We start from the raw sequence: 21,321 nt of genomic DNA on the forward strand, positions 1-21,321 counted from the left end.
AACTACGAACCTACAGCCTGCGAAACAGAGATCCCAAACACAATAAGTTAAGCAAAATGAGAAGACAGAGAAATACACAGCAGATGAAGGAGCAAGGTAAAAACCCACCAGACCAAACAAATGAAGAGGAAATAGGCAGTCTACCTGAAAAAGAATTCAGAGTAATGATAGTAAAGATGATCCAAAATCTTGGAAATAGAATGGAGAAAATAAAACAAACGTTTAACAAGGACCTAGAAGAGCTAAAGAGCAAACAAACAATGATGAATGACACAATAAATGAAATTAAAAATTCTCTAGAAGGAATCAGTAGCAGAATAACTGAGGCAGAAAGACGGATAAGTGACCTGGAAGATAAAATAGTGGAGATAACTACTGCAGAGCAGAATAAAAAAAAAAGAATGAAAAGAATTGAGGACAATCTCAGAGACCTCAGGGGCAACATTAAACGCACCAACATTCGAATTATAGGGGTCCCAGAAGAAGAGGAAAAAAAAAAGGGACTGAGAAAATATTTGAAGAGATTATAGTTCAAAACTTACCTAATATGGGTAAGGAAATAGTCAAATCCAGGAAGCACAGAGAGTCCCATACAGGATAAGTCCAAGGAGAAACATGCCAAGACACACATTAATTAAACTATAAAAAATTAAATACAAAGAAAAAATATTAAAAGCAACAAGGGAGAAACAGCAAATAACATACAAGGGAATCCCCATAAGGTTAACACCTAATCTTTCAGCAGAAACTGCAAGCCAGAAGGGAGTGGCAGGACATATTTAAAGTGATGAAAGGGAAAAACCTACTACCAAGATTACTCTACCCAGCAAGGATCTCATTCAGATTCAATGGAAAAATTAAAACCTTTACAGACAAGCAAAAGCTAAGAGAATTCAGCACCACCAAACCAGCTTTACAACAAATGCTAAAGGAAGTTCTCTAGGCAGGAAACACAAGAGAAGGAAAAGACTTACAATAACAAACCCAAAACAGTTAAGGAAATGGTAATAGGAACATACAATCGATAACTACCTTAAATGTAAATGGACTAAATGCTCCAACCAAAAGACATAGACTGGCTGAATGGATACAAAAGCAAGACCCATACATATGCTGTCTACAAGAGACACACTTCAGACCTAGGGACACATAGAGACTGAAAGTGAGGGGATGGAAAAAGATATTCCATGCAAATGGAAATCAAAAGAAAGCTGGAGTAGCAATCCTCATATCAGACAAAATAGACTTTAAAATAAAGACTATTACAAGAGACAAAGAAGGACACTACATAATGATCAAGGGATCAATTCAAGAAGAAGATATAGCAATTGTAAATATTTATGCACCCAACATAGGAGCACCTCAATATATAAGGCAAATGCTAACAGCCGTAAAAGGGGAAATTGACAGTAACACAATCATAGTAGGGGACTTTAACACCCCACTTTCACCAATGGACAGATCATCCAAAATGAAAATAAATAAGGGAACACAAGCTTTAAATGACACATTAAACATGATGGAATTAATTGCTATTTATAGGACATTCCATCCAAAAACAACAGAATACACTTTCTTCTCAAGTGCTCATGGAACATTCTCCAGGCTAGATCATATCTTGGGTCACAAATCGAACCTTGGTAAATTTAAGAAAATTGAAATCGTATCAAGTATCTTTTCTGACAACAACACTATGAGACTAGATATCAATTACAGGAAAAGATCTGTAAAAAATACAAACACATGGAGGCTAAACAATACACTACTAAGTAACCAAGAGATCACTGAAGAAATCAAAGAGTAAATCAAAAAATACCTAGAAACAAATAACAATGAAAACACGACGACAAAAAACCTATGGGATGCAACAAAAGCAGTTCTAAGAGGGAAGTTTATAGCAATACAATGCTACCTCAAGAAACAAGAGACATCTCAAATAAACAGCCTAACCTTACACCTAGAGCAATTAGAGAAAGAAGAACCAAGAAACCTCAAAGTTAGCAGAAGGAAAGAAAACATTAAGATCAGATCAGAAATAAATGAAAAAGAAATGAAGGAAACAATAGCAAAGATCAATAAAACTAAAAGGTGGTTCTTTGAGAGGATAGACAAAATTGGTAAACCATTCACCAGACTCATCAAGAAAAAAAGGGAGAAGACTCAAATCAATAGAATTAGAAATGAAAAAAGAGAAGTAACAACTGACACTGCAGAAATACAAAGGATCATGAGAGATTACTACAAACAACTATATGCCAATAAAATGGACAACCTGGAAGAAATGGACAAATTTGTAGACACGCACAACCTTTCGAGACTGAACCAGGAAGAAATAGAAAATATAAACAGACCAATCACAAGCACTGAAATTGAGACTGTAATTAAAAATCTTCCAACAAACGAAAGCCAAGAACCAGATGGCTTCACAGGCGAATTCTATCAAACATTTATAGAAGAGCTAACACCTATCCTTCTCAAACTCTTCCAAAATACAGCAGAGAGAGGAACACGCTGAAATTCAACCTATGAGGCCACCATCACCCCGACACCAAAACCAGACAAAGATGTCACAAAAAAAGAAAACTACAGGCCAATATCATTGATGAACATAGATACAAAAATCCTCAACAAAATACTAGCAAACACATTAAAAGGTTCATACACCCTGATCAAGTGGGGTTTATCCCAGGAATGCAAGGATTTTTCAATATATGCAAATCAATCAACGTGATAAACCATATTAACAAATTGAAGGAGAAAAACCATATGATCACCTTGAGAAAAAGCTTTCAAAAAAATTCAACCCCATTTATGATAAAAACCCTCCAGAAAGTAGGCATAGAGGGAACTTACCTCAACATAATAAAGGCCATATATGACAAACCCACAGCCAACATAGTTCTCAATGGTGAAAAACTGAAACCATTTCCACTAAGATCAGGAACAAGACAAGGTTGCCCACTTTCACCAGTATTATTCAACATAGTTTTGGAAGTTTTGGCCACAGCATTCAGAGACAAAAAAGAAATAAAAGGAATCCAAATCGGAAAAGAAGAAGTAAAACTGTCACTGTTTGCAGATGACATGATACTATACGTAGAGTATCCTAATATGCTACCAGAAAACTACTAGAACTGATCAATGAATCTAAAAATAACAGGATACAGGTAAAATAACAGGATACAAAATTAATGCACAGAAACTTCTTGTATTCCTATACACTAATGATGAAAAATCTGAAGTAGAAATTAAGGAAACACTCCCATTTACCACTGCAAGAAAAAAAAAAACACCTAGGAATAAACCTACCTAAGGAGACAAAAGACCTGTATGCAGAAAACTATAAGACACTGATGAAAGAAATCAAAGGTGATAGAAACAGATGGAGAGATATACCATGTTCTCAGATTGGAAGCATCAACATTGTGAAAATGACTATATTACCCAAAGCAATCTACAGATTCAATGCAATCCCTGTCAAACTACCAATGGCATTTTTCACAGAACTGGTACAAAAAATTTCACAATTTGAATGGAAACACAAAAGACCCCGAGTAGCCAAAGCAATCTTGAAAAAGAAAAACGGAGCTGGAGGAATCAGGCTCTCTGACTTCAGACTATACTACAAAGCTACAGTAATCAAGACAGTATGGTACTGGCACAAAAACAGAAATATAGGTCAATGGAACAGGATAGAAAGTCCAGAGATAAACCCATGCACCTATGGTCACCATGTCTTTGATAAAGGAGGCAAGAATATACAATGGAGGAAAGACAGTCTCTTCAATAAGTAGTGCTGGGAAAACTGGACAGCTAGATGGAAAAGAATGAAATCAGAACACTCCTTAACACCATACACAAAAATAAACTCAAAATGGATTAAAGACCTAAATGTAAGACCAGACACTATAAAACTCTTAGAGGAAAGTATAGGAAGAACACTCTTTGACATAAATCACAGCAAGATCTTTTTTGACCCACCTCCTAGAGTAATGGAAATAAAAACAAAAATAAATAAATGGGACCTAATGAAACTTAAAAGCTTTTGCACAGCAAAAGAAACCATAAATAAGATGAAAAGACAACCCTCAGAATGGGCAAAACTATTTGCAAATGAAGCAACTGACAAAGGATTAATCTCCAAAATATATAAGCAGCTCATGCAGCTCAATATCAGAAATACAAACAACCCAATTCAAAAATGGGCAGAAAACCTAAACAGACATTTCTCCAAAGAAGATATACAGATTGCTTAGCACAACAAACACATGAAAGGATGCTCAACATCACTAATCATTAGAGAAATGCAAATCAAAACTACAATGAGGTATCACCTCACACCAGTCAGAATGGCCATCATCAAAAAATCTACAAACAATAAATGCTGGAGAGGGTGTGGAGAAAGGGGAATGCTCTTGCACTGTTGGTGGGAATGTAAATTGATACAGCTACTATGGAGAACATTATGGAAGTTCCTCAAAAAACTAAAAATAGAACTACCATATGACCCAGCAATCCCACTACTGGGCCTATACCCTGAGAAAACCATAATTCAAAAAGAGTCATGTACCACAATGTTCACTGCAGCTGTATATACAATAGCCAGGACATGGAAGCAACCTAAGTGTCCATTGACAGATGAATGGATAAAGAAGATGTGGCACATATATATAATGGAATATTACTCAGCCATAAAAAAGAAATGAAACTGAGTTATTTGTGGTGAGGTGGATGGACCTAGAGACTCATACAGAGTGAAGTAAGTCAGAAAGAGAAAAACAAATACCGTATGCTAACACATATATATGGAATCTAAAAAAAAAAAAGGTTCTGAAGAACCTAGGAGCAGGACAGGAATAAAGATGCAGAGACATAGAGAATGGACTTGAGGATATGGGGAGGGGGAAGGGTAAGCTGGGATGAAGTGAGAGAGTGGCATGGACACATATACACTACCAAATGTAAAATAGATAGCTAGTGGGAAGAAACCTCATCGCACAAGGACATCAGCTCGGTGCTTTGTGTCCACCTAGAGGGGTGGGATAGGGTGGGTGGGAGGGAGACGCAAGAGGGAGGAGATATGGGGATGTATGTATATGTATAGCTGATTCACTTTGTTATACAGCAGAAACGAATACACCATTGTAAAGCAATTATACTCCAATAAAGACGTTTAAAAAAAAGAATGGAAAATATAAATAGTCCTTTATTTGTTAAATAAAATTGAACATATAATTAAAACTCCTTTCACAAAGAAAATTCCAAGCTCTGATGACTTCAATGGGAAATTTCTGCAAATAACAATAGGATCAATATTACACTAACTTGTCCAGAGAAAAGACAAAAAGTTGAGGCCAGCATAAACTTGATCACAACCTGACACTTCAATAAAAAAGTTTACCGCTAGAACAAAATATAAATTTTCTAATTACCAGAAAACACATACACACACACAAACACACGAAGTCAGACAATATGGTGAAAGATTTCAAAAGAAGCAATCAAAACAAAAGCGTAACATAAAATATGACAGAATTGAGACCAAGGGTGTTAGTTAAATTAATAAATATAAACAGGCTCACCTATAAAAAAGGAAAACAGTATCAGATCACCAAAAAAGCCCACAGTTCTAATATATGGAAATACATACAACTCTATGTAAGAAATATACCCAGAACAAATTGCTCAGGAAGGTTAAATTTTTTTAAATGTGCAAAGGCCAGGCAGGCAAAGGTAAAGAAAGAAAGAAAGAAAGAAAAAAAAAAAAAGGCAGGGTCGTAATCTTTATTATAGATACGTTGAAAATTCAGGACAAAAAGCATTTACAAGCTAAGGGAAAGCACTTCATTATAGCAAAATTGTGCAATTCACAAACTGTCATGAACTTCTGTGCCTCAAATAATATCATGTAGTCAGTGTTTCCAATTGACTCACTCAGCACAACCTCAGTCAACCTCTAGCACAAAAACAGCCAGAAAGCGTGGGACTTAAGTTCCTTTCATCAGACGTATCGACAGGAGAATTGGAACACAAGTGAGCAGTGGGAGATGATCAACCACGCACAGGGATTGGCATCAACTGGAAAGCAGCAGTGGAAGCATTTGGTTCTTCTGGGACAGCTGGTGGAGGTGTTCCTGTCTTGTCCCTGGCATTTTGCATAGCAAGTGTCAGATGGCAGCAGCTGTGGAGTTTGGGGCAGTGGTGCAGTGGGCATGCTCTTTGCCTATCCTATGCTTGTTCCCTCACTGTATTTAGGAAGAAGATAACTTGTTTTCTCGTCTTCACAGGTCTACAGATAGAGGAATTTTGCCCCAGGTCTTACTCATAGATTTAGAGGTTTTAGAAGATGAGATTTGGGACTTTTTGATGAGATTTGAGACTTAAAGTTGATATGGGAACAGTTCAAGACCTTGGGAATCTTAGGATGGGATGAGTGTATTTTGCATATGGAACAGACTTGAATTTTTTAGATGCCAGAGGGCAGACTATACTAGGTTGAACAGTGTCCCTCCAAAATTCACATTCATCTGGAACCTTAGAGTGTGACCTTATTTGGAAATAGTCTTTGCAGATGTAATTAAATTAAGATGAAGTCATACTGGATCAGAGTGGGCCCTAAGCCAGTGACTAGTGTCCTTACATGAGGAAAAAACAGACATACACACAGCAGAGAAGGCCACATCAAGATGGAGATAGAGATTGGTTTGATGCATCTACAAACCAAGGATCACCAAGGATTGCTAACGACCACCAGAAACTGGGGGAGACAAGGAAGGATCCTCCCTAGAGCCTTCAGAGAGAGCATTGCCCTGCTGATACCTTGCTTTCAGGCTTCTAGCCTCCAAAACTGTGAAAGAATACGTTTCCGATGTTATAAACCACCAAGTTGGAGGTAACTTGTTTTAGCAAATCTAGGAAACCGTTATAGTGATCCTCTGGTCTTTTTTCTATACATACATACTTTTCTTGAATGTATGTGCATGTGTGTGTAAAATTAAGGTGTGTATACACTTTTTTAGATATAAAGCATCTTTCTATGTGATCAAGTAAACCCCATAGCTGCATACTTAATGGCCATGTGCATGCCATTTTATGAATCCCACAGAATTTAGTTAACCTTTTCCTCATGGCTGGACATTAATATGCTCCTTATTGTCCCATCTAACATCTCTTTAAAGTTCACCTGACCTTAGGACTTCCCTGGTGGTCCAGTTGTTAAGACTCCGCACTCCCAATGCAGGGGGCACTGGTTCCATGCCTGGTCAGGGAACTAAGATCCCGCATGCTGCATGGTGTGGCCAAGAGAAGAAAAAAAAAAGGTTCACCTGACCCTGTATGAGAGGTAGCAGAGGGTGGTAGTTAGAGCTCAGAATCTGGAGCCAGACTGAGTTCAAATCACGACTCTACCTCATACCAGCTGGCTAAGAGTGCCTGAGTTATAGAACCCCTCTGTGCTCCCGTTTCTTCCTGTATGAGGTGGGAACAATGTCTGTGCCCTCCTCATAGGTTATTGTGAGGACTGCTGGGTACAGGGAAAGCCCTTAGAACAAACAGTGCTAACAAGTCAGGTGTTCTATCTAAACCTGAACGTAACCGTAACCCTAACCCTAACCCTATCGGTGCTCCTGCCCCTCCTCCTCCACAGTAATGACCTCATCTTTCTTCACACAGAACCTTCCATCGTGAGGAGGAGTGAGAAAGCCCTGGAGAATGTGTGGTACAACTTTAATGCCCTTAAGTTCTGAGAAGACTTTCAAACCTAACTCTCTCCCCTAATTCCTCTGAGATGAGACCAGCGTCCACAGGAGCGGGAATGACACCATTCAGTGGAAACACCCATCTGGGAAAGACACAGGCAGGTGGCCAAACTCTTCTCCAGCTCCTCAAATGGTTCTATTCAAAGAATGCAACAGATTGGGCAGGTTACAATCCAACAAAAATGTGTTGAGGGCCTACTACAAGCTAGGCCCTGAGCTGGATGCTTTCACAGTTACTATCTTTTTAAAAAAAATTTATTTTACTGAAGTATAGTTCATTTACAATGTCGTGTTAGTTTCTGCTGTACAGCACAGTGATTGAATTATACGTATATATATATATTTTCTTTTTCATATTCTTTTCCATTAGGATTTATTACAGGGTATTGAATATAATTCCCTGTGCTATACAGTAGGTCCTTGTTGTTTATCCATTCTATATATAATAGTTTGCATCTGCTAATCCCAAACTCCCAATCCATCCTTCCCCCACCCCTCCTCTCCCTTGGCAACCACAAGTCTGTTCTCCATGTCTCACAGTTATTATCTTGTTTCAACCTCACAATAGCATCGTGATCTCACAGCAAACAAATACACAAATCTATACTAAGCTATAGAGGCTAAATGTTAAAGCCAGAGGGAGTAAACCAGGGGTTCTCAAATTAAACACGCAACGGAATCACCTGGAGAGTTTGTTAGAACTCAGGTTGATGTCAGAGTTTCTGATCAAGTTGGTCCTGGCGGGGGATGGAGCCTGAGAATTTGCATTTCTAACAAGTTCCCAGGTGATGCTGATACTGCTGGCCCCAGGGAGCATACTCTGAGAACCACTGGAGGAAACGCTGCAGTCTCTCAGCGACCATCCTGAATGCCCTTCTTCCCCGCCGGGGGTGCTCTCAAAGGGCGGGTGCTTTAGATGTCTACATGTCTGCTTATGCACTTCCTTCTGCTTCTTCCTTCCTCGTCTAACCCAGTAGCACTTACACTTGGGTGTCCCTGAGGGTTTCTGGATGGGGTTACAGAAATGAAACCCAGCGTGGGTGCTCTATGGCAGATTTAAGAGAATTTCAAGGGCAGTTTTTGTTGTACTTGATTTTGCCTTCTGTGCCAATTACAGAACATAATCTGCTCATAGATTCTGATGCCACTGCATAATAATACATGGGATAGACTGTGAGAAGAAAGATTTTACACACACACACACACACACACACGCATACACACAACTGAGGGGGAGGGGTGGGAGAGGAAGGATTTATGCGTGTGAAGGCATGTGTGCTTACACCTGAAGACGTCAGGAGTTCTTGTTAGGGCGGGCATTCCAGGCAGAGAAATAACAAGTGCAAAAGCACAGAGGCAGAAATGCCCAGGCTTGTTTAGGCATTGACGAGGGGATGTGTCATGTCACTTATGTTCCTCTCTTTATTGAGGGGCATTAGCTCCTGATACTAACGGAGGGCTACACTGCTTACATTTTCTCTTTTGTTCCCAGGGCTAAAACGAGTTGGCATAGCTCTGACGGGCTAGGAGTGCAATGGACAAACACCAAGAGTATCCTGGCACTGGTTTCACAATCCTCTTAGGCCAGCATTGTCCAGTAGAACTTTCGGTGATGATGGAAATGTTCTAGAGCTGTGCTGTCCCAGGTTAGTCATAGGTGGCCCATGAAACACTTGAAATGTGGCTAATGGAATGTAAGAACTGAATTTTTAATTTCAGTTAATTTAAATTCAATTTTAATTTTAGATCGAAATAGGTACATCTGGTGACCTGTGATGGCAGCTCCAGAGGCAGGCCATCGGGGATCAGAACCGCTATGGTCTTCCAGCTACGGCTATGACGACTGCCTGAAGGCAAGATTCTGAATTCGATGCTGGTGGGAATAAATGCTGAAGGAGATATGGTCCCTGTCCTTGAGAGAGACAGAACTAAACATGCGACCAGAAAGCCAAGAGGTGAGTGCAGCAAGACAGGGAGCCCAGGATTCTGTGAGAACACATGGAGAGCCTCGTGGTCCTGTCTGTTGCTCAGAGATGGCGTCTCAGAAGGGTGGCGGCTGGGCTGAGGGTGAGAACGAGCTGGAGTTAGTATGAGAGGCTGGGGAAGGGCCAAGTGGAAGCGGTGGTGCCCTGGGGTTGTCATGGCGACACTGAGGCCCTGGAAATCACAGCGTGCCCTTGGGCTGCTATTTAATTAAGCCATCAAACCGTGGCAGGGAATTGCCATTTATTTATTTTTATACTTTATTTCATCCCCAAAAGAGTTAAGGAGGATTGTAAGAACAAACATAGAGCACAGCAGGATAAAAATAGAAAGCCCTTAGAGTGAAGGGAAAGTAAGGGCAACTAGTAAGATGAACCCAGAGGGCTTCTGGGTTGTTTCCATCCTTGATGAGCTGTCAGCTGCTTTACTCACATGGAGGAGTCCCTGCCCGCGCTGACATCTGGCATCTAAGGCACTTGATATCACAGTAGCTGGGTCCTGGGCAGGCTTCCCCAGGAAGTGCCTGACCAAACATTTGTCCGAAGATGGAGGTGATTTTGAAGAAGGCAGCACCACGGAGCCCTCCCAGTTCCATAAGTGCAAGAAGCAAGAACATATAACTCAGATCTGTGACCTAACACCCTGCTATGGATTGGATTGTGTTCCCCCAAAACACAATTCAAGTCCTAACCCCCAGCAGCTCAGAAAGTGACCTTACTGGAAAATAGGGTCTTTGCAGATGTAATCAAGTTAAAATGAGATCATGAGGGTGGGCCCTATTCCAATATGACTGATGTCCTTACGAAAAGGAGAAATTTGGACTCAGGGGCAAACACACACAGAGGAAAGAGGGTCACGTGAAGACAGAGGATTGGAGTCATGCACTCATAATTTTAATGAGTGCCAAAGATTGTCAGCAAACCACCAGAAGCTGGCAAGAGGTTTAGGAAGGGTCCTTCCCCTACAGGTTACAGAGGGAGCATGGCCCTGCCAACACCTTGCTTTTGGACTTCTAGCCTCAAGAACTATGAGACAATAAATTTCTGTTGTTCTAAGCCACCTGGTTTTGTGGTGCGCTGTTACGGCAGCCTTGAGAAACTAACACAGACCTTGACTCTGAACATGCTGCTTGAAAGGCAGTTAGAGTCAGAACTAGCTTGGGAATGTGTGAGGTTCCGGGTAGGGTTCTCAGGGGGACTGTGTATGCGAGAGGCCCTGGGTGAGAGGTGAGTGCTTCAGCAACAAGGAACTCTAGGAACGCTCACCATTCATTTAATTATCACTGCACCACATGGAACAGGGGCAGACCACGCGCGCGCACACACACACACACACACACACACACACACACACTTCAGTCCATATGCAATCTTAGAAAGACTTCCCATTTCCTGATTGGTGCGCTACTTATTTCTGTTTTGGGTTTTGTTTCGTTGTTTTTTAGTTCCTAATGTCTTTGATTAACCATTTTTCTACATACTCTGTAACATTTTATTTTAAAATACAAACCGCCAATTATAACTAATGTGCACCTTTCAATCCACGTCAGGATTACAGCATCACTTGTCACACCTGACAGAAAGTTTAGACGTGCCCTTAGGTGACTAAATAAATTCACTGAAAATGATACAAAGGAATAATAAAAAAATGTTTAAAGTGGGAATAAGGCCAACTAGTCAGTTTGTCTTAGTGTATAACAAAGCTTCAACATTCATTGTGCAATTTTTTCATTTCTAAATTTGCTTTGATAACAGCATTCCAATGTAAGTTGGCTTTGATTTTTTGAATGCTTTTCTGGGCCTTATTTTCCTTATCTGTAAAGTAGGGATGATAATAACGCTATCTCTGAGGTTGCTGAGGCTTCACAGTTAACTTGGAAACATACCAGGCACATACTTAGCGCTCCAGGGTGTTAAGTCTGAAAGGTATTTCGGGCCCAGGTCCTGCCCTCAAGGAGTTTATAGTCAACTTTGGGATACCAGCAAGTGAGGCAACACTGGGTTTTTTCCTCTCCCCAGCTGCTCCCCCCAGCCCTTCCTTCATCTGGGAGAAAGTCTTTTCTAGAAGGTTAAAAAGACAGAGACTGTGATAGCAAAAGAGTGTTAAAGATAGATTAGCATCTTTCAGGCTTCTCCTTAGCTCATTCTGACTACAGTTTACTAAACTTTACTGAAGCTCTTTATTTCTTCAGATGGACCAAGTAACTGTTTAGTGTCTTTTATTTCTGTCTGAAGGACTTCCTGTAGGCAGGTTTGCTAGTGATGAATTTTCTGTTTTTGTTTATCTAGTTATGTCTTAATTTCACCTTCTTTTTTCAAAACTCTTTAGAAAGACAGTTTGCTGGATACAGAACTCTTGGTCAACAGTCTTTTTCTTTCAGAACCTTTGACTATTTCATCCTACGGCCTTCTGGCCCTGTGGTTTCTGACGAGAAATCAATTGATCTTACTGAGGATTTCATGTTTATGATGAATTGCTTCTTCCTGTTTTCAAGATTCACTTTTTGTCTTTAGCTATCAATAGTTTGGTTTGATATTTGATATTTCTAGGTGTGGATGTTTTTAAGTTTATCCTGCTTGAAGTGCATTGAGTTTCTTGGATGTGTAGATTATTTTTCATCAAATTTGGAAAGTTTTGAGCCATGGTTTCTTAATATATTTTTTCTGCTCCTTTCTCTTTCTCCTCTTCTTCTGGGACTCCAGAAGATTCAGGGAGTCTCTGTTCATTTTTGTTCACTTTTTTTTCTTTCTCTTCTTCAGAATAGATAATTTAATTTGGCCCATTTTCTTTTTTTTTTTTTTAAATTAATCTATTTATTTATATTTTTATTTTTGGCTGTGTTGGGTCTTCGTTTCTGTGCGAGGGCTTTCTCCAGTTGCGGTGAGCGGGGGCCACTCTTCATCACGGTGCGTGGGCCTCTCACCGTCGTGGCCTCTCCCGTTGTGGAGCACAGGCTCCAGATGCGCTGGGCTCAGTAGTTGTGGCTCACGGGCTTAGTCGCTCCGCGGCATGTGGGATCTTCCCAGACCAGGGCTCAAACCCGTGTCCCCTGCATTGGCAGGCAGATTCTTAACCACTGTGCCACCAGGGAAGCCCTTGGCCCATTTCCAAGTTCACTGATTCTTCCTTCTACCTGCTCAAATTTGTTGAGCCCTTCTAGTGAATTTTCATTTCAATTACTACACATTTCTATATTTTTTCATAATTTCTATCTATTAATATTCTGTATTTGGTGAGACATCATTGTCATACTTTCCTTTAGTTCTTTAACAGGTTTCCTTTAGTTCTATGAACATGTTTAAAATAGCTAATTTAAAACCATTATCACCATGATTCTGGGCACTTGATTTTCAAGGCTGCCACAGAGCTGGGCGGGGAGGAGGGGAAATGGAAATAGGGCAAGTTAAAATCCCAGAAAAACCATTGTTCCTACTCTAATTCAGCCTTTTAAAAAAATAAATAAATAAACACTACTTCTGGATTGCTAAAAGTCTTTGGTTAATTTCCAAAGTTCTGAAAAACATTGATTCTGAAAAGTTTGCCATTTTTTGCTCTTATAGAGTTTTGCCTATCCTTACTTTGCCATTTTTGCTGATATTACTTAATTTCATTGATTTCTGGTCTTTCATTATTTTTTTTCCTCAGCACTGCTTTAGATGCATCCTGCAAATATTGATAACTTGTATTTTATTTTCATTTGGTTACATGGACCTTTTTCCATTGAGACTTCCTCTTTAACCCATGGATAATTTAGAACTCTGTTGTTTTATATCCAAGTGTTTATAGATTCTCCAATTGACTTTCTGTTATTGATTCCTACCTTGATTCCATTATCTTCAAAGAACTTACTTTGTATAATTTAAAATCTTTTAAATGTGTTGAGGTTTGGGGATGGAAAAAGATAGTCCATGCAAATGGAAATCAAAAGAAAGCTGGAGTAGCAATACACATATCAGATAAAATAGACTTTAAAATAAAGACTTTTACAAGAGACAAGGAAGGATACTACATAATGATCAAGGGATCAATCCAAGAAGAAGATATAACAGTTACAAATATATATGCACCCAACATAGGAGCACCTCAATACATAACACTAATGCTAACAGCCATAAAAGAGGAAATTGACAGTAACACAATAATAGTGGGGGACTTTAACACCTCACTTACACCGACGGACAGATCATCCAGACAGAAAATTAATAAGGAAACACAAGCTTTAAATGACACAATAGACCAGATTTAACTGATATTTATAGGACATTCCACCCGAAAACAGCAGATTATACTTTCTTCTCAAGTGCACACAGAACATTCTCCAGGATAGATCACATCTTGGGTCACAAATCAAGCCTTGGAAAATTTAAGAAAATTGAAAACATATCAAGCATCTTTTGCAACCACAACACTATGAGATTAGAAATCAATTTCGGGGAAAAAACGTAAAAAACACAAACACATGGAGGCTAAACAATATGTTACTAAATAACCAAGAGATCACTGAAGAAATCAAAGAGGAAATCAAAAAATACCTAGAGACAAATGACAATGAAAACACAATGATCCAAAACCTGTGGGATGCAGCAAAAACCGTTCTAAGAGGGAAGTTTATAGCAATACAATCCTACCTCAAGAGACAAGAAAAATCTCAAATAAACAATCTAACCTTACACCTAAAGGAACTAGAGAAAGAAGAACAAACAAAACCCAAAATTAGTAGAAGGAAAGAAATCATAAAGATCAGAGCAGAAATAAATGAAATAGAAACAAAGAAAACAATAGCAAAGATCAGTAAAACTAAACGCTGCTTCTTTGAGAAGATAAACAAAATTGATACACCTTTGCCCAGACTCATCAAGAAAAAGAGGGAGAGGACTCAGATCAATAAAAATAGAAATAAAAAAGAAGTTAAAATGGACACCGCAGAAATACAAAACATCATAAAAGACTACTACAAGCAACTCTATGCCAATAAAATGGACAACCTGGAAGAAATGGACAAATTCTTAGAAAGGTATAACATCCAGGACTGAACCAGGAAGAAATAGAAAATATGAACAGACCAATCACAAGCACTGAGATTGAAACTGTGATTAAAAATCTTCCAACAAACAAAAGTCCAGGACCAGATGGCTTCACAGGTGAATTCTATCAAACATTTAGGGAAGAGCTAACACCCACCCTTCTCAAACTCTTCCAAAAAATTGCAGAGGAAGGAACACTCCCAAACTCATTCTATGAGGCCACCATCACCCTGATACCAAAACCAGACAAAGATACTACAAAAAAAGGAAAATTAAAGACCAATATCACTGATGAATATAGATGCAAAAATCCTCAACAAAATCCTAGCAAACAGAATCCAACAACACATTAAAAGGATCATATACCATGATCAAGTGGGATTTAACCCAGGGATGCAAGGATTCTTCACTATATGCAAATCAATCAATGTGATACACCATATTAACAAACTGAAGAATAAAAACCATATGATCATCTCAATAGATGCAGAAAAACTTTTGAAAAAATGCAATACCCATTTATGATAAAAACTCTCCAGAAAGTGGGCGTAGAGGTTACCTACCTCAACATAATAAAGGCCATATATGACAAACCCACAGCAAACATCATTCTCAATGGTGAAAAACTGAAACCATTTCCCCTAAGATCAGGAACAAGACAAGGATGTCCACTATCACCACTATTATTCAACATAGTTTTGGAATCCTAGCCATGGCAATCAGAGAAGAAAAAGAAATAAAAGGAATACAAATTGGAAGAGAAGAAGTAAAACTGTCACTGTTTGCAGATTACATGATACTATACACAGAGAATCCTAAAGATGCCACCAGAAAACTACTAGAGCTAATCAATGAATTTGGTGAAGTTGCAGGATACAAAATTAATGCACAGAAATCTTTTGCATTCCTAAAGACAAACAACGGAAGATGAGAAAGAGAAATTAACAAAACACTCCCATTCACCATTGCAACAAAATGAATAAAATACCTAGGAATAAACCTACCTAAGGAGGTAAAAGACCTGTACTCAGGAAACTATAAGACACTGATGAAAGAAATCAAAGATGACACAAACAGATGGAGAGATATACCATGTTCTTGGATTGGAAGAATCAATATATATATATTTTAATTTATTTACTATTTATTTTTGGCTGTGTTGGGTCTTCGTTTCTGTGCGAGGGCTTTCTCTAGTTGCGGCAAGCAGGGGCCACTCTTCATCGCGATGTGCGGGCCTCTCACTATCGCGGCCTCTCTTGTTGCAGAGCACAGGCTCCAGACACGCAGGCTCAGTAGTTGTGGCTCACGGGCCTAGTTGCTCTGTGGCATGTGGGATCTTCCCACACCAGGGCTCGAACCCGTGTCCCCTGCATTGGCAGGCAGATTCTCAACCACTGCGCCACCAGGGAAGCCCGGAAGAATCAATACTGTGCAAATGACTATACTACCCAAAGCAATCTACAGATTCAATGCAATCCCTATCAAATTACCAGTGGCATTTTTTTACAGAACTAGAACAAAAAATGTTAAAATTTGTATGGAGACACAAAAGACCCCGAATAACCAAAGCAATCCTGAGGGGAAAAAATGGAGCTGAAAGAATGAGACTACCTGACTTCAGACTATACTACAAAGTTACAGTAATCAAGACAATATGGTACTGGCACAAAAACAGAAATATAGATCAATGGAACAGGATAGAAAGCCCAGAGATAAACCCATGCACCTATGGTCACCTTATCTTTGATAAAGGAGGCAAGAATATACAATGGAGGAAAGACAGTCTCTTCAATAAGTAGTGCTGGGAAAACTGGACAGCTAGATGGAAAAGAATGAAATCAGAACACTCCTTAACACCATACACAAAATAAACTCAAAATGGATTAAAGACCTAAATGTAAGACTGGACACTATAAAACTCTTAGAGGAAAATATAGGAAGACACTCTTTGACATAAATCACAGCAAGATCTTTTTTGACCCACCTCCTAGAGTAATGGAAATAAAAACAAAAATAAACAAATGGGACCTAATGAAACTTAAAAGCTTTTGCACAGCAAATGAAACTATAAACAAGACAAAAAGACAACCCTCAGAATGGGAGAAAATATTTGCAAATGAATCAACGGACAAAAGATTAATCTCCAAAATATATAAACAACTCCTGCAGCTCAATATTAAAAAAACAAATAGCGCAATCAAAAACTGGGCAGAAGACCTGAATAGACATTTCTCCAAAGAAGACATACAGATGGCCAAGAAGCACATGAAAAGCTGCTCAACGTCACTAATTATTAGAGAAATGCAAATCAAAGCTACAATGAGGTATCACCTCACACCAGTTAGGATGGGCATCATCAGAAAATCTACAAACAACAAATGCTAGAGAGGGTGTGGAGAAAAGGGAACCCTCTTACACTGTTGGTGGGGATGTAAACCGATACAGCCACTATAGAGGACAGTATGGAGGTTCCTTAAAAAACTAAAAATAGAACTACCATATGACCCAGCAATCCCACTACTGGGCATATACCCACAGAAAACCACAATTCAAAAAGACACATGCACTCCAATGTTCATTGCAGTACTATTTACAATAGCCAGGTCATGGAAGCAAACTAAATGCCCATCAACAGACGAATGGATAAAGAAGAAGTGGTACACATATACAATGGAATATTACTCAGCCATAGAAAGGAACGAAACTGGGTCATTTGTAGAGACGTGGATGGACCTAGAGATTGTCATACAGAAAGTAAGTCAGAAAGAGAAAAACAAATATCGTATATTAACGCATATATGTGGAACCTAGAAAAATGGTACAGATGAGCCGGTTTGCAGGGCAGAAATTGAGACACAGATGTAGAGAACAAAAGTATGGACACCAAGGGGGAAAGTGGCAGCGGGGTGGTAGTGGTGGTGTGATGAATTGGGCGATTGGGATTGACACGTATACACTGCTGTGTATAAAATTGATGCTGTCATTCAAATTGTTTTTCTTATGTAGGTAAAGTGTTTCTTTCTGGATGCTTCAGATTTTTTATTTTATTTTTTATTTGTTCTTAGGTTTGACTATGATGTGTCTTGGTGTGAATTTCTTTGGGTTTATCCTGTTTGGGGTTCACTCAGATTTTGGAATGTGTTGTTTTATGTTCTTTGCCTAAACTGGGAAATTTTCAGTCATTATAGCTTCAAATATTTTTTCATCTCCACTTTCTTTCTCTTCTCCTTCTAGGACTCCAATAATATGAGTATTAGATTTTTTTCATTATAGTCCCACAGGTCCCTGAGACTCTGTTCTTTTTCTTTTCAGTGTATTTTCCCTGTGCTGTTCAGATTGAGTAATTTCTATTGTTATATCCTCAATCTCAATGATTCATTCCTCTGAAATATTTTTTTCTGGCATTGAGTCCATTCAGTGAAGCTTTTTTTTTTAAATTGGGTTATTGTATCTTTAGCTCTATAATTTAATTTCCCTTTGGTTCTTTTTTAAAACCTTCTACTCCTTTTCTGAGATTTTCTATTTTTTCCTGTGTTTCAAACATGTATGTAATTGCTTGTTGAAGCATTTTTAAAATGATGGCTGCCTTAACGTTCTTGTCAGACAATTCCAACATGTGAGTCATCTCAGTGTTGACATCTGTTGATTGTCTCTCTAACTCAAATTGTGATTTTCTTGGTTGTTGGTATGATGAGTAATTTTCAGTTGTATTCTGGACATTTTGATTATTATATTGTGAGACACTGAATCCTATTTAACTTTTTTGGCAGACAGTCACCCATTTTAGCATACAGGTCAAGGTGTGGGTGGGTTTTCAGCTCCCTGCTGGACCCTGTTGACAGCATCCTGACAAAGGCTGAGCAGTGACTCATACAGCCTGTGAGTACAAAGGAGTGGGGTGGAAGTTCAACAACCCTGTTAGCAATGACTCACACTACCTCATTGTCTCCAAGTGGGGTGTAGCTCAGCTCCCTGCTGAGCTGACACCGGGGTGGGGGATGTGAAGGACCGTCTAGCCCACCCACAAACTGCCTCCTTCCATTTCACTGATGCCAGGTGGAAGAAGATGTGCAGCTCCCCACTGGGCCCCACTGACGGTTCCACAGCAGGAAAATCAGAGCACTGCCTGCTTCTGCTGGGTGCAGATAGAAGGTTAGCTCCCTGTTTGGCCCTGCCAACACCACCAGCTGGATAAATCAGAACTTCACTCCTGTTTCCTTGAGGCTGTCAGGGAAATGGAAGACTAGCTCCCTTTTGGGCCTGGCAGAAAACTTGGGTGGGGATATTTATCCACTGTCGTTTGGCTGGAGTAGGGGAGGTATTATCAAAAAGGTTTTCTGTTCTCTTATGCATCTCTTTTCTTGGTCCTTTGTTCAGGAGGAATAGGCTTTTCTTGGAGCCTTTTTTTTTTTCTTTCATTGCTCTTGTTGGTGCTTCCATTTTGCAGGCTTCACCAGTGCTCCATTCAGAACATATGGGAGGCAGAAAAAAAACCTATTGTTTTCTCAAGTCCTGTTGTTCTTAGGAAGTCTGCCTTCTATCTTTCAGAGTCTTTTTATGCTTGTTTGTTGTGTTGTGTGCAGGGATTTTTTAGTTGTAAGAGGGAAATCCTGGGAGGAATGTAACTATTCCATCTTGGGTGGAACCAGAACTCTGAAATTACTTTTTGTGAAGATCTGTAATGATGTGGGAAATGTTTCCTGTTAAGTAAAAAAGAAAGATATAATTTACATCTATTACATAACCTTGACCATGAGTGGATGAATGGAATTAGCATTTGTTGGGCAGATGGATGAATTAATTCATTAATATCCTCAGTCAATCCTGTACCACCTGAGCCCCCAAATTTGATCACTTTCTTACTCCAAGCCTTAACATTTTCTACAAGCCTCTGTATGTATACAGCTATGGTCTCACTGAAGTTTACCTTACAAATCCTGAACACCCTTGGAAATGTTAGATTTGTGAGTCCTGATTTTAATCTTTTGTCCACTTTTATAATACATATAGTAGGTAGTGAAATTTTAGGAATAGATTTTTAAATAAATTGGTTGGTCATTTTCCTGAGACTGACTAATTTGGTCAAATAATTTTTCCTGGCTAGGAAAAAAGGCAATCCTCATTACAATGAGGCATCTATTTATCCATCAAGTAGATATGAAGCGAATGAGAATTAAAGAGACAGCTTTTATTATTTTTTCTTTTCTTTTCCTTTTTTTTATTTTTACAGTAGTTCCTTATTGGTTATATATTTTAAATATAGCAGTGTGCACATGTCAATCCCAAACTCCCAGTCTATCCCTCCCCCACACCCTTTCCACTGGTAACCATAAGTTCATTCTCTAAGTCTGTGAGTGTTTCTGTTTTGTAAGTAACTTCATTTGTATCATTTTTTTATATTCCGCATATAAGTGATATCATATGATATTTGTCTTTCTCTGTCTGACTTACTTCACTTAGTATGATAATCTCCAGGTTCATCTGTGTTGCTGCAAATGGCATTAGTTCATTCTTTTTAATGGCTAAATAATATTCCGTTGTATATATGTACCACATCTTCTTTAACCATTCATCAGTCGATGGACATTTAGGTTGCTTCCATGTCTTGGCTATTGTAAACAGCACTGCAATGCATGTATCATTTTGAACTATGTTTTTCTCTGGATATATGCCCCGGAGTGGGATTGCTGGATCATATGGTAGCTCTATTTTTAATTTCTTTCTTTTATTTTTTTAAATTTTATTTATTTATTTATTTTATTTTTGGCTGTGTTGAGTCTTCGTTGCTGTGCGAGGGCTTTCTCCAGTTGCGGCGAGTGGGGGCCACTCTTCATCGCGGTGCACGGGCATCTCACTGTCACGGCCTCTCCCGTTGCAGAGCACAGGCTCCAGACGCGCAGGCTCAGTAGTTGTGGCTCACGGGCTTAGTTGCTCCGCGGCATGTGGGATCTTCCCAGACCAGGACACAAACCCGGGTCCCCTGCATTGGCAGGCAGATTCTTAACCACTGCACCACCAGGGAAGCCCTATTTTTAGTTTCTTAAGGAACCTCTATACTGTTCTCCATAGTGGCTGTACCAATTTACATTCCCACCAATAGTGTAAGAGAGTTACCCTTTCCAGCATTTATTGTTTGTAGACTTTTTTTTAAAATTTTATTTATTTATTTATGGCTGTGTTGGATCTTCGTTTCTGTGCGAGGGCTTTCTCTAGTTGTGGCAAGCGGGGGCCACTCTTCATCGCGGTGGGCGGGCCTCTCACTGTCGCGGCCTCTCTTGTTGCGGAGCACAGGCTCCAGATGCACAGGCTCAGTAATTGTGGCTCACGGGCCCATTTGCTCCGCGGCATGCGGGATCCTCCCGGACCAGGGCTCGAACCCGTGTCCCCTGCATTGGCAGGCAGATTCTCAACCACTGCGCCACCAGGGAAGCCCTATTTTTAGTTTCTTAAGGAACCTCCATACTGTTCTCCATAGTGGCTGTACCAATTTACATTCCCACCAGTAGTGTAAGAGAGTTACCCTTTCCAGCATTTATTGTTTGTAGACTTTTTGATGA

General features: G+C 39.4%; 1 protein-coding gene across 3 annotated transcripts in view; it reads left to right on the plus strand.

Moving 5' to 3' along the window:
- TMEM131 (transmembrane protein 131) overlaps positions 1-21,321 on the plus strand; it is a 276,973-nt gene that overhangs the window by 38,222 nt on the left and 217,430 nt on the right. For all 3 annotated transcript variants that reach the window (XM_059943536.1, XM_059943534.1, XM_059943537.1), the window contains exons 3-5: positions 7,672-7,859; positions 9,250-9,403; positions 9,504-9,712. In XM_059943536.1, the coding sequence (XP_059799519.1) occupies positions 9,628-9,712 (85 nt within the window). In that variant the 5' untranslated portion in view covers positions 7,672-7,859; positions 9,250-9,403; positions 9,504-9,627. The remainder of the gene's footprint in view (positions 1-7,671; positions 7,860-9,249; positions 9,404-9,503; positions 9,713-21,321) is intronic.

This window comes from Balaenoptera ricei, chromosome 13 (assembly GCF_028023285.1).
Source record: "Balaenoptera ricei isolate mBalRic1 chromosome 13, mBalRic1.hap2, whole genome shotgun sequence".
NCBI lineage: Eukaryota > Metazoa > Chordata > Mammalia > Artiodactyla > Balaenopteridae > Balaenoptera > Balaenoptera ricei.